General features: G+C 40.8%; 2 protein-coding genes across 2 annotated transcripts; both read left to right on the plus strand.

The window, feature by feature from the left end:
- On the plus strand, nt 1–1,680 carry LOC100371181 (medium-chain acyl-CoA ligase ACSF2, mitochondrial-like). Its single transcript, XM_085493055.1, has one exon. It carries the CDS (start codon nt 1–3, stop codon nt 1,678–1,680), a length of 1,680 nt encoding a protein of 559 aa, XP_085349181.1.
- Nucleotides 1,681–5,358: 3,678 nt separating this feature from the next.
- Nucleotides 5,359–7,860, plus strand: LOC146732008 (uncharacterized). The gene has a single exon (XM_085493056.1). The coding sequence runs from the start codon at nt 5,359–5,361 to the stop codon at nt 7,858–7,860; it is 2,502 nt and encodes an 833-aa protein (XP_085349182.1).
- Nucleotides 7,861–16,123: the final 8,263 nt, after the last annotated feature.

Below are 16,123 nucleotides of genomic sequence, written 5' to 3' on the forward strand. Positions count from 1 at the left end.
ATGAGCAGTGGTTGCAAGACTAAACTACAGAAGAGCTATTATCACAGTGCCTCAGCTCAGCCTTTCCTTGGAAAAACTGTCCACGAACTGCAAGATGATGTGGCCAGGCAATTTCCGGATAGAGATGCACTCGTGTTCTGCGAGAGCGGCAAGCGAATATCATTTAAACAATTTTTAGATGATACCAATCAACTTGCAAGTGATTTAGTCAAGCTTGGTCTAAAACCTGGTGAGCGTGTTTGTCTCTGGATGGGCGATGGATACGAGTGGATGCTGTTGAATTTAGCTGCTACTAGAGCTGGACTAATTGCACTTGAATTGGCAGAATCACAATCGGTGGATCATTTAAGATACACAATAAATCAAACGAAGTGTTCTGCTATGTTTGTCGGCTTCAGTCTATACAATCAATATGATAAATTGAAACAAGTTTCTCCCGATATAGAATCTGACACAACAACATTATCTCGTGTACCATCATTGCGTTACATCATAACATTCGACGATGATTGTCCTCTTATTGGATGCAGCATTGTAATGCACGAGGGCAAACTTCGAGGGCGTGGCGGACTAGAAGAATATCAGGTAATTAAGGATTTGAAGAGCAAAGTTAGTGCAGATGATCCTTATATGATAACCTTCACGTCTGGCAGCACTGGACACCCCAAACCCGTAGTTCGCACACATAGAGGCACATTAGAGAATATGTACGCCTTGAAATGTCATGCAACACATGATGACCAAAGCATAACGAGAGTTCTCAAATTAGGATCCCTTGTATCATCATGTGGCTTATACCAAGCTATGCTACTAATGTGGGGTGCAACTCTAGTTTCACCAAGACCGACAGAAGATTTCACTGGTGCATTAGAGGCCATTGAGAAAGAAAAATGCAATTTCGCTCTGTTATTTCCTCAGTACTTATCGCAAGCTGTTAATCAGCAAAATATTGCGAAGTTTGATGTTTCATCACTAAAGCGATGTTGGTGTACTGGGAATGTATTCTCAGAAGGCAACGTTCTGAATGCTGTCAATTTATTATGCGGTAATGCAGTTGTTCTCTATGGAACGAGAGAAACTCTTTATATAAGCATCGGGGACGTATCGTATACATTAGAAGATAGAATTCGTGGGAAAACCCGAGTATTGGGACATTGTGAAGTGAAAATTACAGACACAGATAAACGCATTATGCCTGTTAACACTACAGATGATATATGGGTGCGTGGGCCTTATCATTTCCAGTGGTATTATGGTGACAAAGAACGCACAGAAAAAGTCAAACATTCAGATGGTTGGTATTATACTGGAGATCTGGGTCAGATGGATGAAAATGGTCGATTAGTTATATTAGGCAGGAGAGACGACATGATTGTAAAAGGCTCTCACAATGTTTTTCCGGCGGAAATCACAAATTTTCTTGGAGATCATCCAAAAGTTAAAGATGCACAAGTAGTTCCTGTTCCTGATGAGAAATATTTGAGCGAAATTTGCCTCTGTCTTGTGCTGAAAAAAGGAAGCATCTGTACTGATAGTGAAATGATAGAATTTCTAACTGGGAAGGTGTCACCGTTTTCAATGCCGGGATATATTCTCTTCTTCGACAAATTTCCAGGCGTATGTTTGAAAGTAAATCAACGAGCTATAATGAAAGAAGCAATCACCCGCCTTGGACTGTAAATGGGCGTACAATACACTGCTAACAATTCGTAGTAGTAGCTAACATTTATGTTATTTGCTATATTTTCTTCAAAAACGAAATAATAACAAGAAATACAGGTAACTAAATAAATATATAATACAGGTTAAATAAACAAATTATAAAATAAATAAATTAATTAAAAAAATGAATAAAATAGAAAATACATAAATTGATTAAAAATGAATAGATGAAAAAATACATAAATAATTTAATTAATAAATAAACAAAATTGTTGAGATCAAAGCTAAATCGATGGGAGAGGAGTTTATTCAGTTCAAGCATGGCATGTTATCGGAATAGCGGTGCAGAGTGTGCATGAAATTAGAAAATATGATAAGTCAAACAAACTTTATTCTGCAACTGATTTCTTTCTCCAGGTCGTGGACGCATCGTCACACTTGCGTGCTTAATCGCACAAACGCAATCTATAATCGAACTATCTAATTGAAGGCTTACTTAATTTTTCCAAGCATATTATTCGTTTATTAAGATGTCAATAATGAAGTTTGTCTTCACATGTTTAATTTCGTTTCTGAATTTTAAAAGGCTAGTAGCAGCGGCAAAAATTCGAACTTTTGACATCTACGGTCTGTTAGAAACCAAAGAAGTAAAAGACCCTTATTAGTCCATGAGCCAGTTAGGTTGCCGGTACCATCTCGAGGGGCAAGTTCCACCATAATTTTTCTGATAACGCTGGACATATAGTTTACAAAATTGTTTGGTGGATGTCACAAGGTTCGTTATGGTATAAGTGTTAAATTTAGGGTTTGGCCAAAAGGTATATTATAATACAGCCAGAGGTAGGATTATTTCATAGCCGAGCTAGTCGACTTTGAAACACTTACACACCCCAAAACTCCATTCATAAAGAGACGCGTGCCATACGTGTGCCGGCTATTGATTACAAACACCGGTTAAGTGACTACCAAGAATGATAGCACCAGTGTATTGTGCAAGTAGATTCCAACTATGTTCAGTTGCCATGACAATGATTCCAGGTGGGGGACGTTATAAAAGGTCAAGGCAGACGCAGCCGCGGGGAGAGAACATTAAAAACTGAGGCAGCGACAGCAACCAGAGCCAGCCTTGTGTTGTGAGTGAACGGGGAGAGTTAGTTCATCCCCAAGTGGTGTGCAAGCTACTCGCCTAGTCGACGGACGTTGTGTAGATACAGTGGAAGACTGGACTCCTTTTCTACGTGCTGTTCCACGGAACTTTTGTGTTCGACACGAATCCTACAAGGTATCCTACGAGAAACCAGGCCTGAGTATCGAACTGAATCTACATGTAGCAACGTTTCTACTATAACCCGACAGAAGCCGGTAATTATCACGCTCATTACACGCACATTAGGCTAGGGACCATTGGCTGTGTTTTGAATGTATTTTGGATAACTATTTGGCTAATTTAGTGGTTAAATTATTGTATTCTTATTTGAAATTGTAACAGTATTAGTTTAATTGTATTTTGTGACAGCCCGTTTCCTGCTTCAACGTTTCGCGCGCACGTCGGCGCAGTTAAGTAGCGGCGTCGTTCCATACGTAAAAGGTGCATTGCCTATTGTGAATCATCCCGGTTTCGGGTTGAGTAAACTGGTTATTCATGGGACGCCACTGCTTTATCCTGCCCTGACATGCGTGTTAATTTTTCCTATTGTACAGCGACTTGTATCTTTGTTACGTTGATTCATATCAGCGAATTCTGTGTATCATAACCGGTTGTACAATTAAACCATCCTTTACGATATTACTGTGCATTTCATTGTGTGCGAGTGGGTCTGGTACTATAATAAGTTGTACAGGAGACAATCCAGGCATCAGCTGGCTTATTTTCGATATTTCAATCAGTAGGGTGTCAAAGAACCCACAACACGAGGTGAAGGCGTGCCTCTTATCACTTTGTGGTCGGATGCAAGCCTACCCTGTGACAAATGGTGTCAGAAGTGGGATCTGCTTTATGAAAAACAAAACAAAAATTGTTAAGCAGATAATTATCGGTGCGAGGAAAATCATTTTAACTTAAAACCTGCCAGCTTACGCGATTGATTCCCCGACCAGTCTCACACGGGCACATTGTGAATAGCGATTTAATAATAAGTGTACATTATGGCAACAAACGTTATCACAACGCCAAAGGGACGGGGTAGAATATTATCGCCTTCATTTCGGGACATTGCTCCTAGTACTGTCGGCGAAATTAGACAACAGGGCGAGGAATTGGGTTATCAGGGGCAGATTTAGATAAATATGTCCGTTCTACATTTAAACAAATGCAAGACCAAGAACGAACTGAACGTTTGGCTCAGAGAGAAAGGGACCACAAGGAACGTTTGGCTGAAAGAGAAAGCCAAGCGTGTTTGGTTGAAAAAGAACTGGAACTGACAAGGCTAAAAATGTAGATTGTCCCGTTTTGAACATTTCCATCTGAATCCAAAACCTCTCCCTTTTCAATTAAAATTAAAGCCCCTCCTGATTTTGTGCAAGGAGATGACATGGATGTGTATATAAGGCGTTTTGAAATATTTGCTAATAATTGCCAATGGAGCCAAGATGTATGGGGGGTCGCATTTAGTGGGCAGTTGTCGGGGAAGGCATTGGCTATATATAATGCATTGGATGTTGAGCAGACTAAGAATTGGGCGAGCGTGAAATGCGCTATGCTAAAAGCATACAATCTTACCGAGGAAGGGTATAGGGAAAAATTTAGACAATCTAGACCTGCTAAGTTTGAAACGGCTACCCAATTTGTCGTTAGGCTAAAACATTATTTGGCACGATGGGTTGAACTGTCTGTCATTGAAAATACAGTGGAGGCATTAATAGATTTAATTGCACAGGAGCAATACCTGTCCACTTGCAGTTACGAAGTTGTGATGCATGTCAGAGAGCATACGTGCAATACTGTGGGTGAGATGGCTACCTGTGTTGATCGTCGTGATGAAAGTCGACACTACACTGGTATGAACCATAAAACACCGCGTGTAGAAAAACCATCCAAAAATACAAGTCAGTTACCCAGTCGTGCACAGGGATTAGAAGTGACAGGGGGTCAACAGTCAAAATGTAAACCAGTATGCCATCGGTGTGGTAAGCTGGGGCACATGAAGACTAAATGCTGGTCAACACGTGATGCTAAAGACAACATATAGACAGTTGGGGCATGCATGAATACTCGTAGCGTCCTTAATGCCTCATCTGACAAATCTACTGTGGCTAATAGGGCAAGTACCTCGGTGCTGATCACCGAGGGCAAACAGATGCAAATGACTAAAATTGGAGATGACAAGGTCCTGTCTGTGCCTGCTATGATGGGGATTGTATCAGTGAGGTGGCTGAGACTACATCCATGCCTATTGCAGTGGGCACAGTGAATGGTCATAAGGTGAGTGTTCTCCGTGACACTGGTTGTAGTGGGGTAACAGTACAAACTAGTTTGGTGCACCCATCGCAAATGAGTGACGAGGAGGGCACTTGCATACTAATTGACGGTTCTAGAATTAGAACAGGTATAGCAGAGTTGGAAGTCCAAACGCCTTACTACACTGGACCTGTGAGAGCACTCTGTTTCAAATCTCCAATATGGGACCTGGTTATCGGTAACATAGAGGGCGCTAGGGAACCCTTTAACCCCGACCTAGGTCAAGATGGAGGTCGAACATGGTGAACAATCGTTATTTGTATAGAGGAACCCCATGTAATGAAACAGTGCCCGAGTTACAGAGACACAATAAGGCAGGGAGGCAGTTTCATGCCCCCATAAGGCCGGGTGTCCAAGGCAAGGCGTGCAACGGTCAGAGCCAGAGCCCTGACAACGGTCAGAGCCAGAGCCCCGACAACGGTCAGAGCCAGAGCCCCGACAACGGTCAGAGCCAGAGCCCCGACAACGGTCAGAGCCAGAGCCCCGACAACGGTCAGAGCCAGAGCCCCGACAACGGTCAGAGCCAGAGCCCCGACAACGGTCAGAGCCAGAGCCCCGACAACGGTCAGAGCCAGAGCCCCGACAACGGTCAGAGCCAGAGCCCCGACAACGGTCAGAGCCAGAGCCCCAACAACGGTCAGGGCCAGAGGGAGATGGAAATAAGGTCACATGCCCTTACTGATCATGGTGTTAATCGCGGGGAAATCCTAACTTGTGGGAAGATAAGAAATGAATATTCTACTCAAACCCCAGAAAAGAGTAACTCGATTGATGCGGTGCAGGGCATAGTGACAAGGTCCCAGTTTTGGGGTGAGGACAAACTCAAGGCACCTCTTGAGGTCCTACCATGCCCAAATAATACATCGGTCACGACAGAAGAGTTAAAAGCAGCACGAAAACGTGATCCAACTTTGAAGCGAGCCCGGGAATTGGCTACGAAGGGAGTGGAAATCAATACAGGCACTTCAAATATCTGTTGTTTCCATTTTAAAAAAGGATTGTTGTATCGTCATTTCCACTCTCCGTCATTAGAATTTGGGAGGACTTTTAAACAACTGGTGGTGCCATCAGCTTTTCGTCTGGAAGTTATGAAGCTGGGGCATGACTCAATCCTTGCAGGCCATTTGGGTACCCAGAAAACTATCAATAAGATTTTTACCCAGTTTTATTGGCCAGCAATGCATGAACAAATTAAAAGATATTGTCGATTATGCGACATTTGTCAATGTACCATCCCAAAAGGGAAAATAGGGAAGGTCCCTCTTGGTACAATGCCATTAATAGATGTACCATTTAAAAGGGTGGCGATGGATCTTGTAGGGCCCATCAAACCAGCCACTACAAAGGGTCATCAATATATCTTAACTGTGGTCGATTACGCAACACGTTACCCAGAGGCTACACCTCTGAAACGGATTTCAACAGAAGTTGTAGCTGAGGCATTATTCACTATATATTGTAGAGTAGGATTTCCAGAACAAGTACTTACAGACCATGGTACACAGTTTGTGAGTGATGTGATGAGGGAGGTCAGTAGGCTGTTGTCAATCAAGCAGCTAACCACTACCCCATACCACCCTCAATGCAATGGCCTTGTAGAGCGTTTTAACGCCACTTTAAAGGGCATGCTCAAGCGCATGTGTAGTGAACGCCCGAAAGATTGGAATCGGTATATAGCACCTTTGTTGTTTGCATACCGCGAGGCTCCTCAGGCTAGTTTAGGCTTTTCCCCCTTCGAACTATTGTATGGCAGGACCGTAAGAGGCCCTATGACCATACTTAGAGAATTGTGGACAGGGGAGGCTACCAGTCCTGAAGTCCTCAATACCTATGAGTATGTGCTTAATCTGAGAAATCGATTAGAAACTACTTGTCAGATAGCACAGCAGGAACTAACAAAGTCACGTGAGAGGTATAGATCGCATTTCGACAAAAAAACTAAACCTCGGAAGTTTGAAGTTGGTGACCAGGTTTTGCTTTTGCTACCCACCTCTGCAGACAAACTGCGTATGCAATGGCAAGGACCATATAAAATTAAAGAGCGGGTAGGGCAGGTGGACTACCGCATAGACAAAAATGGTAAACTGAAGTTGTATCATATCAACATGTTAAAAAAGTATGAGGAAAGAAAGAGTATGGATAACTGTGAGAAAGATTCTATCACACATCCACAAGTGAATACTGCAGGGCTATTAACATGCGTATCTACTGGCATGGTTGTAACTCCACCAGATGATCAGAGAGAGGATGGTCCTGAATGTCGGTCTCCAGACATAATAGAATTTGTGCCCCTTTTAGGGGAGGAGACAATTGAAGATGTGCATTTAGGCCCAGATCTCTTGGAGAGTCAGGTAATGGAAATCAAAATAATTTTGAGAAAGTTTACAAAAACTTTAACAGACTTGCCTGGACAGTCGACGGTTGGGTGCCATGATATAAAGTTGACGACAGATCAACTAATCAAGTGCAAGACATATGCAAATCCCTTCGCAACCCAGAAGTTAGTCATTAAGGAAGTGGAAGATATGTTAAAGATGGGCATCATAGAACGGTCAGATTCACCCTATGCTGCTCCTATTGTCTTGATTAAGAAAAAAGACGGAAAGATTCGTTTTTGTACAGACTTCCGGCGTCTTAATCAAATAACCGTCTTCGATGCCGAACCAATGCCTAACCCTGAGGAGTTATTCTCCAATCTTGCTGAGGGTCGATACTTGACAAAACTTGACTTGACCAAGTAGTCGAGTAGGAAATATGGGTCCCCATGCACCCTTATGATATATTTTTTTAACTTATATTTTTGGAATCGTCAGGTTGTCTAGTACACAAATTTTGATGTTCCCATTGCGAAATTTTGTCCCATGACGTCACTAAGCGGCCATTTTGGCAGCCATCTTGGATTTTTTTACAGAAATCAATAATCGGTAAAACTTTTGAACCAAACATCCTAGAGAGACAAACAAATACATTTATCCATATAATTTGGTCATGGGAAGTTCAATGAGAATGTTATTTTTAATATTGAAGCAGCACAAATGCCCGAAAGCCAAAATATTGTTGGAAAATTAGTATCTTTTTTGGTCAATTAGCATGAGTAGTAAATATAAGTACACAATATTATGCATACAAAACAATATTTATTCACCAATAGATCTGTAAACGTTAGTGAAACTCACAAAAGCGTAGTTCAGTTAACATAAAAGTTGACAGAAAAATTATATGATATTTTTTTGCTACAGATTTTGGTAATGTGTTACATTGCATTTAGTCATCATCACTTAAAAAATCTTCATAATCAATCTCTTGCTCCTCTTCTTCTTCCTCCTGATCATCATCTACAGTTTTCACCAGCAAGTCAATGAGAGAAGAAGGGAGGATTGGACCACATGACCACAATGGCTCCAAGATACCTTTCTCATTTTTTGTCCAGCCCTGTTCTGGATCACATGGTTTGGGGGACCAGTAGACAGACTTGTCCGCTCGCTTGAAGATGGCAAGCCGATAATTTACACGTGCAACATGTGGAACAAGATTGTCCCTACAAGGTGGAAGCCTGGAAATATCTACTTTCGATTTATTTGTCAGCTTTTCATCCTCCCCTACCATCTTCTTTAGCATGATACTACGTACTACATTAATATCTTTCTCTCGTTGGTGACCATATATCAGGCACGTGAAGGCTTCAATGTCATTCATAACCTCTGGCGCTACAGACCACTCATCACCGAGTTTCCTAGAAAATATAAATACGACACATTATGTTGCTATACGTTCACCAATTACTGGTTGATATGAACCACAATGCACATATGTATACACGGAAACCACTGACCTAAAGGTGGTTTGGTACTTGGGGTTACTTTGTAGCTTCTTCATGGGTCCCACCTTGCCTTTGCCTTTAAATGCGCTCGTTACATCCTCCCCTGTAAACACATACACGCCAAGCATCATGGTACAGTAGTTAGGTCCTTTCAATTCTGCTAATTCACTGACGTTCACTATCTGGCGATGCTTCCCAGTGCCAATATCAAGGTAGATTGTGAGAGGGATTGAATGGGCATGGTGAAGCAGAATGACGAAAATGTCAGTATCTGGTGTCCTTACTATTGCTGATTTGTACCCCAACTTGGCTGCATACTTCAAGTAGAGCACGACCCGTGTATCAGTCTCTTCCTGGTTTGATTTTAGCTCACCTATTTCACATACTGTTACCTGAAAAAACATCAATTTTACAAAATATATTTTCAAATATTGATATTATAGTTGCAATTGTAATGTAATTATAGTGCTGTCATTTAAATAACATATGCATTGTTTGAATTTCAATATTACTCACATCACCATCTTTTGAATCCAATTGATATGCTATGCCTTCTACAACTACCACTGCCATGCCACTTTTCTCTAGGTGAGTTGCTGCTGCTTTGCTACTCCACACGCGTAGCAGGAGTTTACAGAGTTGTTGTTTATTCTCTTCATTTGCTAGAAAGACTTTGAAATCACTGGGCTTTCTTGTTGCTGGGCCTTCTATGATGTATCGCTGTGAAAAGCCACGGCGCAATCTCTCCTGAGCTTTGATGGAGTCAGCATGATATGAATCAGTTGAGAAGACAAAATTCTTTTTACCCACCATTTGATCCAGAACTTTGAGGCAAATTTCTCCAATTGTTGGAGGAATGTTTGTCAATGCATGAAACAATGCATTTCCATCCTGGATATAGAAGACATCATTTGGATAGGACAACTCGCTAACATCGTCTTCTATCATAAAATGAAGTGCTGCAGCCTTGTTAGTCTTATTGAAGAATCCATCAGCTGTGCCTAGACTGTGAGGAACAGGCGTTAGTGAGTACCGCATCAACTCACCAAGGTCAATAGGCTCATCCATCTGCTGTGACTTAATGAGTAGGACAAATGCAAGGTCACATTGCTCACGGTACTGGATCAGCTGGAAAGTTGAAAACAGAAACAATGTCACATGTCACATAGTAAACAATATGTAATATAACATACTATCTAATAATTGACTATTTATATTGTACATTGTTAGAGCTATGGGGTGACATACCTTTCCTTGTGAAGCAGTTAGCTTTACAGTTTTATTTGATGCTTCCATTGTCTTCAGTTTACATCTCTTAATGGGATCAAAAAATTGTGTTTCAGAGGAACCATTCACCAAACGATCTTGGATGAAAGATTGCTTGGCCTTCCTACCAATCAGCTCGGCATGAAGAACATCATATTCGACTTTTGAGGAAGCAGGAGCGCCTGATGCTAGGCTATAGAGATGGTCTTTGTCAATCAAAGTGAAAGGATTAGTGAAGTTGTGAATAGCAGCGATAGTACGCTGAACTGCTTCTTCAGACTTCTTGATTTCAGCTCTCTCCAGCTCACGATGTTTCTCAGCCTTTGGACAATCAGGGTCACTGATCAGGCCACACATCTCTAGCATTTTCTCAAAATACTGAGACCTTGTTGATGTTGTACGGCACCATCGTTGATAAGCACCAAACATTGAGAAGAGCCCCACGAATCCACCTGAAAAAATAAAATACAAAATTGTTTATTAATTGCATAATTATTAATGATAAATTGTATTTAAAATAAGTTGTGATATGTTTTTTTACCTGCTGACTTGGAGAACTTCATGAACGTCTCTTCCATTGTTTTGTCTACTGCACTGAGAGCACCTGGAATGAGTGACCGTGCCACTGCAATGCCACCTTTCCTGAGAAGATCCTTTGCTCCAGGATGAGATAAATCAATATTTGTTAGGAATGTTTCTAGCCACACCAAGTATCTGTCGAGAGATGAGAGGCTTGTTCATGACAACTGAACATGTTGTACAATTTTCAAAAGTCATTCAACAACAATTAGTTATTAAGAAATAAGTTTTATTATGATTTACCTGGAGTAGTTGGTCCATCATATGCAAAGAATAGATCTGCCATATCCCCGTTGCACTTGTGGAAGAGAGCCAAGTTATTAGTTTTCACAGCATTAGAATAAGACGTGCATGGTCTATCACACTAAGCCAAAAGATTGCTGTCTTGCCAAGGTGGCCTGTGCGTACTTTGTCTTCATAGTCAACATACTTCTCAAGGATGGTGAGAGTAGAGGGGTCCTGCAAAGCTAGGCTGAGGGTCTCACGACTACATGACTGGACAAGATTGAGTAGAGCTGCAGGATTTGTTATCTCAATTTCTTCTTCCTCAACGAATTTCTCAATCAACAATCGTTCCATGGCTTCACTGACAGTTTTCAGACAAAAGAGAGCTTTAGCGTATGCCTTCCCTTTCAACACACTAACTAGGCAGCCACTTGTGATGAGTTCAGCCTCAATTAGTATTTCAGAGTATCCTGAACCTCTACACTTGCGACCAGTTACCATGCCCATGTAATTCATCCCAGTGTGGAATGGTCCAATTGTGACAATGTGTTTCTTGTATTCATCTGGAAACTTCCAAATTAGTGGTAGTGCCTTCATGCAACCTCCAAGGTCGAATGTGTTGAGAACATACTCCTGTCCCACCTCCATGGTAGCCTCCTCAGATCTCTTTAGCAGCTCTTTAATGACAGAGTATTCGGTGAAGGGTTGATTAATTGGGGTGAAGTAATCGATGGTTGACTTTTTGGAAGGCTTGACACCAGTTGCTGACATAAAACCACCAAATCCTGGAATGAGTTGTTTTTCTCCACTGCTTCCAACCACCCGTGCAAATAACCAGGTTCGATACTCTTGAATACACTTCAAGTACACATCTTTATTTATTATGGGTTGAGTAAACACAGCTCCATCAGGAAATTTTGGTCCCACTCGACTATAGATGTGGATTGGTACCAGTGTTTCAGGAGTGTCAACCTTCAGTGAGCGTATCTTACTTCGTTGAAGTAGAGGAAGTATTCGATCTTGGCTGGTTACATCTAATCCTGGTTTCACCTCCTGTATCATGATTCCACCAGCACTGTTTACGATATTAGGGCCATGGATGTTTGTTGTTATTTTGTTCATGTTGTTCCACTCAAGATGAAACACATCATTCCCTTCACCAGTGATTATTTTTGGAGTGAGGGAAGTGGAAACCTTATCAATAGCATGAGTTAGTGCAGTCTCGAGTTCCAAGCTGAAGTCATATGTCTCACAGTGACCTAGTCTGTTGAGAATAGTAGTGAGCTGTCTACTGCGGTACATGTGTCGTATGGTGGTGCCTAGAAGGATGTGTTTTGATAACTTCCACTCTCCTTTTGTTACAGCTCGACAGATGTCCTGAAAAATAAAACAAAAATAAGAGAAACTGCAATGACATAAAATCATTTTAAAATTATGGAGAACATTATCATTAAGACGTATCAGACTTAATATTACACACCTGGCCAATGGAAAGCACTATACGTCTAGTCTTCTCACATATACCCATGTCAGCATCACCAGAGATCATGATATTAAGAAACTTGACTAACTCAGCGGGAAGAAGTGCATCTGGTGAGTGCAACTCAAGATCATCTGCTGTAGGAGGCCAAGGAAGTGGTTGTGACTGATTGAATGCTTGATTGATTTTAGTACGAAGAAGCTCGGCCACTTCATGATACTTGTCTTTTGATCCAAGCTTATATGCATATGTCACTGCATCTACAACAGACATGTTGGTACTGTACACCAGGTTATAGGTGATACAGCCTTTGTCACCTGGATTGACCTTTGCAAAGGCGATTGATTTATGAATGTCATGGTTCTCAAGACGAGCCTTTAGCTTCTCACTCCTATAAGCTGGATTATCAAACCCATGTCTTTCCAACTCTTGTATGTAAAGAAGACGCAGTGATGTTAGCTGCACAACCTCTGTTTGTCCAATTACACAGTCCTTGATGAAATCAAGTACAGTATTGAAAGCCTTAAGATGAGCATCAGCGATGCGACCTTGCTCTGTGTTGTACACATAGCTAGAGGATTGGGATTTATCACACATGTGATTAATATACTGCAAATTGAATGACTTGCGACATGACTGGTGGAAATTTGCCTCTCGTGCAAACAGGTCTTCATCTTGTACCATCCGATAAAGACGGATATTTCCAACTTCTAGTGCTCTAGACTCTATCTGTTTCCAGGTTGGTTCCTTTAGGGATCCACTCTTGTCCTTAAATACAGGGAATTTAATACACCGCTCAGTTTTTCCTGATACTTTAACTTCTTGCTTTCCACAAAAGATACATTCTAGAGGGAACATGTGCATGCCAAAAGATGGTTTTCGGGGAGAACGGGATGTGGACGCCTCATTAGATGGCATATTAGAACTCTTCAGACGATCTTTGTTTTTAGTGAAGTTTTGGTAGCAGGCTCTGTGATAGCCAATTTGGTCTAAATTAACACCAGCAAGACTTCTTGGAATGTTACTGCATATATCATCCATTCTATGTCTTGAATCTCTGGGTTCACAAAGTCGTTTGTCACGAATATCGTGCAGCTGAGCAAGCTTGTCTGCTGCAGTTCCTTTAATTTTACTGAATGGTGTGAAATATCCATGATGAATGCCTCTTACATGCAAAATGCATCTTACATGAGGACGCTTGCGTACATCTTCAGACACACTACCATTATCTCTCTTACGTTTACTTGATTTAGGCATGCTTGTCTACCACTACACTATTGTTCTATACTAGCTACGACTGTTCACAAGCACCACCACCAATTACTATATGTTTTACACCACACTAAACTCTGATGACAGAAAAAAAATATTGCTTTGATCACTACAAAATATGAAATACCATGCAATTTGGTATAAAAATGTTACTAATTTGGTTATACAATCCAATCTATTACCTGATTTTATCACAACCAACACCAGACTTGTTGTGTGCCTGTGGATTAATATCCTCTGTATTACCGAAACAAATTGAATATACAAATGGTTACTGCAATAGAGGTGACTATTCAGTTTTGTTGACCCACTGAAAGGGGCTATGATTTCCTTGGTTGACAATGCAAAATCATGCCACTTTAAATAAATGGAAAGGTTTATTAATGTACTGAGAACACAAACATACCTCATTTCAACAAAAACTCACTGAACTTTGGACGTATATCCAAAAATAACAAAATCGTCATCTTACAGCATGGACACGCGATAATACATGTGTACATCGATGCGTGTATATACGCGCACTCTACACGTGGCTGTCATTCGGTTGCATATACTAAAATGACATGTTTATCATTGTTAATGGTCAAACTGAATATACGTTACCGTGCAGGCATTTATTGAAAATTATACAGTGTTTGAAATAGTTATTGCAGGTTTAAATGGTTTTATTTTTTTTTAAATCATACAAATAACATTCTCATTGAATTCTTCATGACCAAATTAAATGGAAAAATGTATTTGTTTGTTTCTGTAGGATGACTAGTTCAATAGTTGAACCGATTATTGTTTTCTGTAAAAATCCAAGATGGCCGTCAAAATGGCCGCCCAGTGACGTCATGGGACACAATTTGGCAATGGGAACATCAAAATTCGTGTACTAGACATTCTGAGGATTCAAAAAATATAAGTTAAAAAAATATATCATTGGGGTGCATGGGGACCCCTATTTCCTACTAGACTATATGCCCTTTGGCTTGGTCAATAGTCCCAGTACGTTCTCGAGAATGATGAGGGTTATTCTCGGGGGTATGCATGGAAAGGTCGTCAATCTGGTAGACGATATATTGATATACAATAAACTATGGGAAGATCATGTGTGCACCCTTGTTGAGGTTCTACAGCGTCTTCAAGAGGCTGGTTTAACAGTTAAACCATCAAAATGTTATATTGGTTTTTCTCAACTTGAATTTGTCGGCCACATCGTAGGGCATGGTGAGTTGCGGACCATGCCCAGTAAAATCAATGCCATGCAAAATACGCGAAGACCAGAAACAGTTACCCAAGCAAGGGCCCTGCTAGGATATGCGGGATATTATCGCAAATTTGTACCCAATTTCACAGCTATCGCTGCTCCTTTGTACGATCTAACCCGAAAAGGTCTGCCGAAAAAAGTAATTTGGGAGAAGGTTCATCAGCTCGCCTTTGAACAACTAAAACATGCTCTTAGCAATCCCCCAATCCTTAAATTGCCAGACTTTAATCGTACATTTGTTCTGAGAACTGATGCTGCTGAAGTGGGGCTAGGGGCGGTTCTGCTTCAATATTACGATGAAGTAGCCTTTCCTGTGGCATTTGCAAGCCGAAAACTAACTAAAGCAGAGGTAAATTATGCGGTAATAGAGAAGGAATGTCTTGCGTTAATATGGGGCCTGCAAAAATTTCAACAGTACCTTCACACTGCTAGTTTCTGGATTGAAACCGATCACAAACCACTGAAAAGTGCAAAATTTACTAATAGCAGGGTCACGAGATGGGCGTTGTATATGCAATCATTTTCATATCGAATTATAGCAATTAAAGGTAGTCACAATGTAGGGGCGGATTACCTTAGTAGGAGTTCAGACAAAGGTATGTTGGGTTAAATTAAATATCAATTGCTTTAGAATAGAACTTGTGGGTGTTGGCATAATCATGGTCTATGATTATGACTTGGCATGGGGGTATGTCACAAGGTTCGTTATGGTATACATGTTGGGTTAAATTTAGGGTTTGGCCAAAAGGTATATTATAATACAGCCATAGGTAGGATTATTTCACAATCTGATTAAAATCTGATGTAGTGTACGGGCTTTAATTATTTTGGCTATAAACTTATTTTAATTTTATTTTTTATTACTTTTGTTATTAATGCCATTTTATTTCATTATTTTACTTTGATTTTGATTTTGTGATTTTTTTTAATTCTGCCCTACCTACATCTGATCCGACGCCTATGTAAGTCCCGTTCAAATCTCGCGTAAGTAACAGCCAATCACAGCCCCCCTTTTATACAGGCTGTCGGTTGCTTACTTTTCAGTGTATACGGGCAATCTTTCTGTACATTATATTTTGCCCACTTGAATAAACCATTAATAGAAAA

Source organism: Saccoglossus kowalevskii, chromosome 18 (assembly GCF_978046115.1).
Source record: "Saccoglossus kowalevskii chromosome 18, keSacKowa6.1, whole genome shotgun sequence".
Lineage (NCBI taxonomy): Eukaryota > Metazoa > Hemichordata > Enteropneusta > Harrimaniidae > Saccoglossus > Saccoglossus kowalevskii.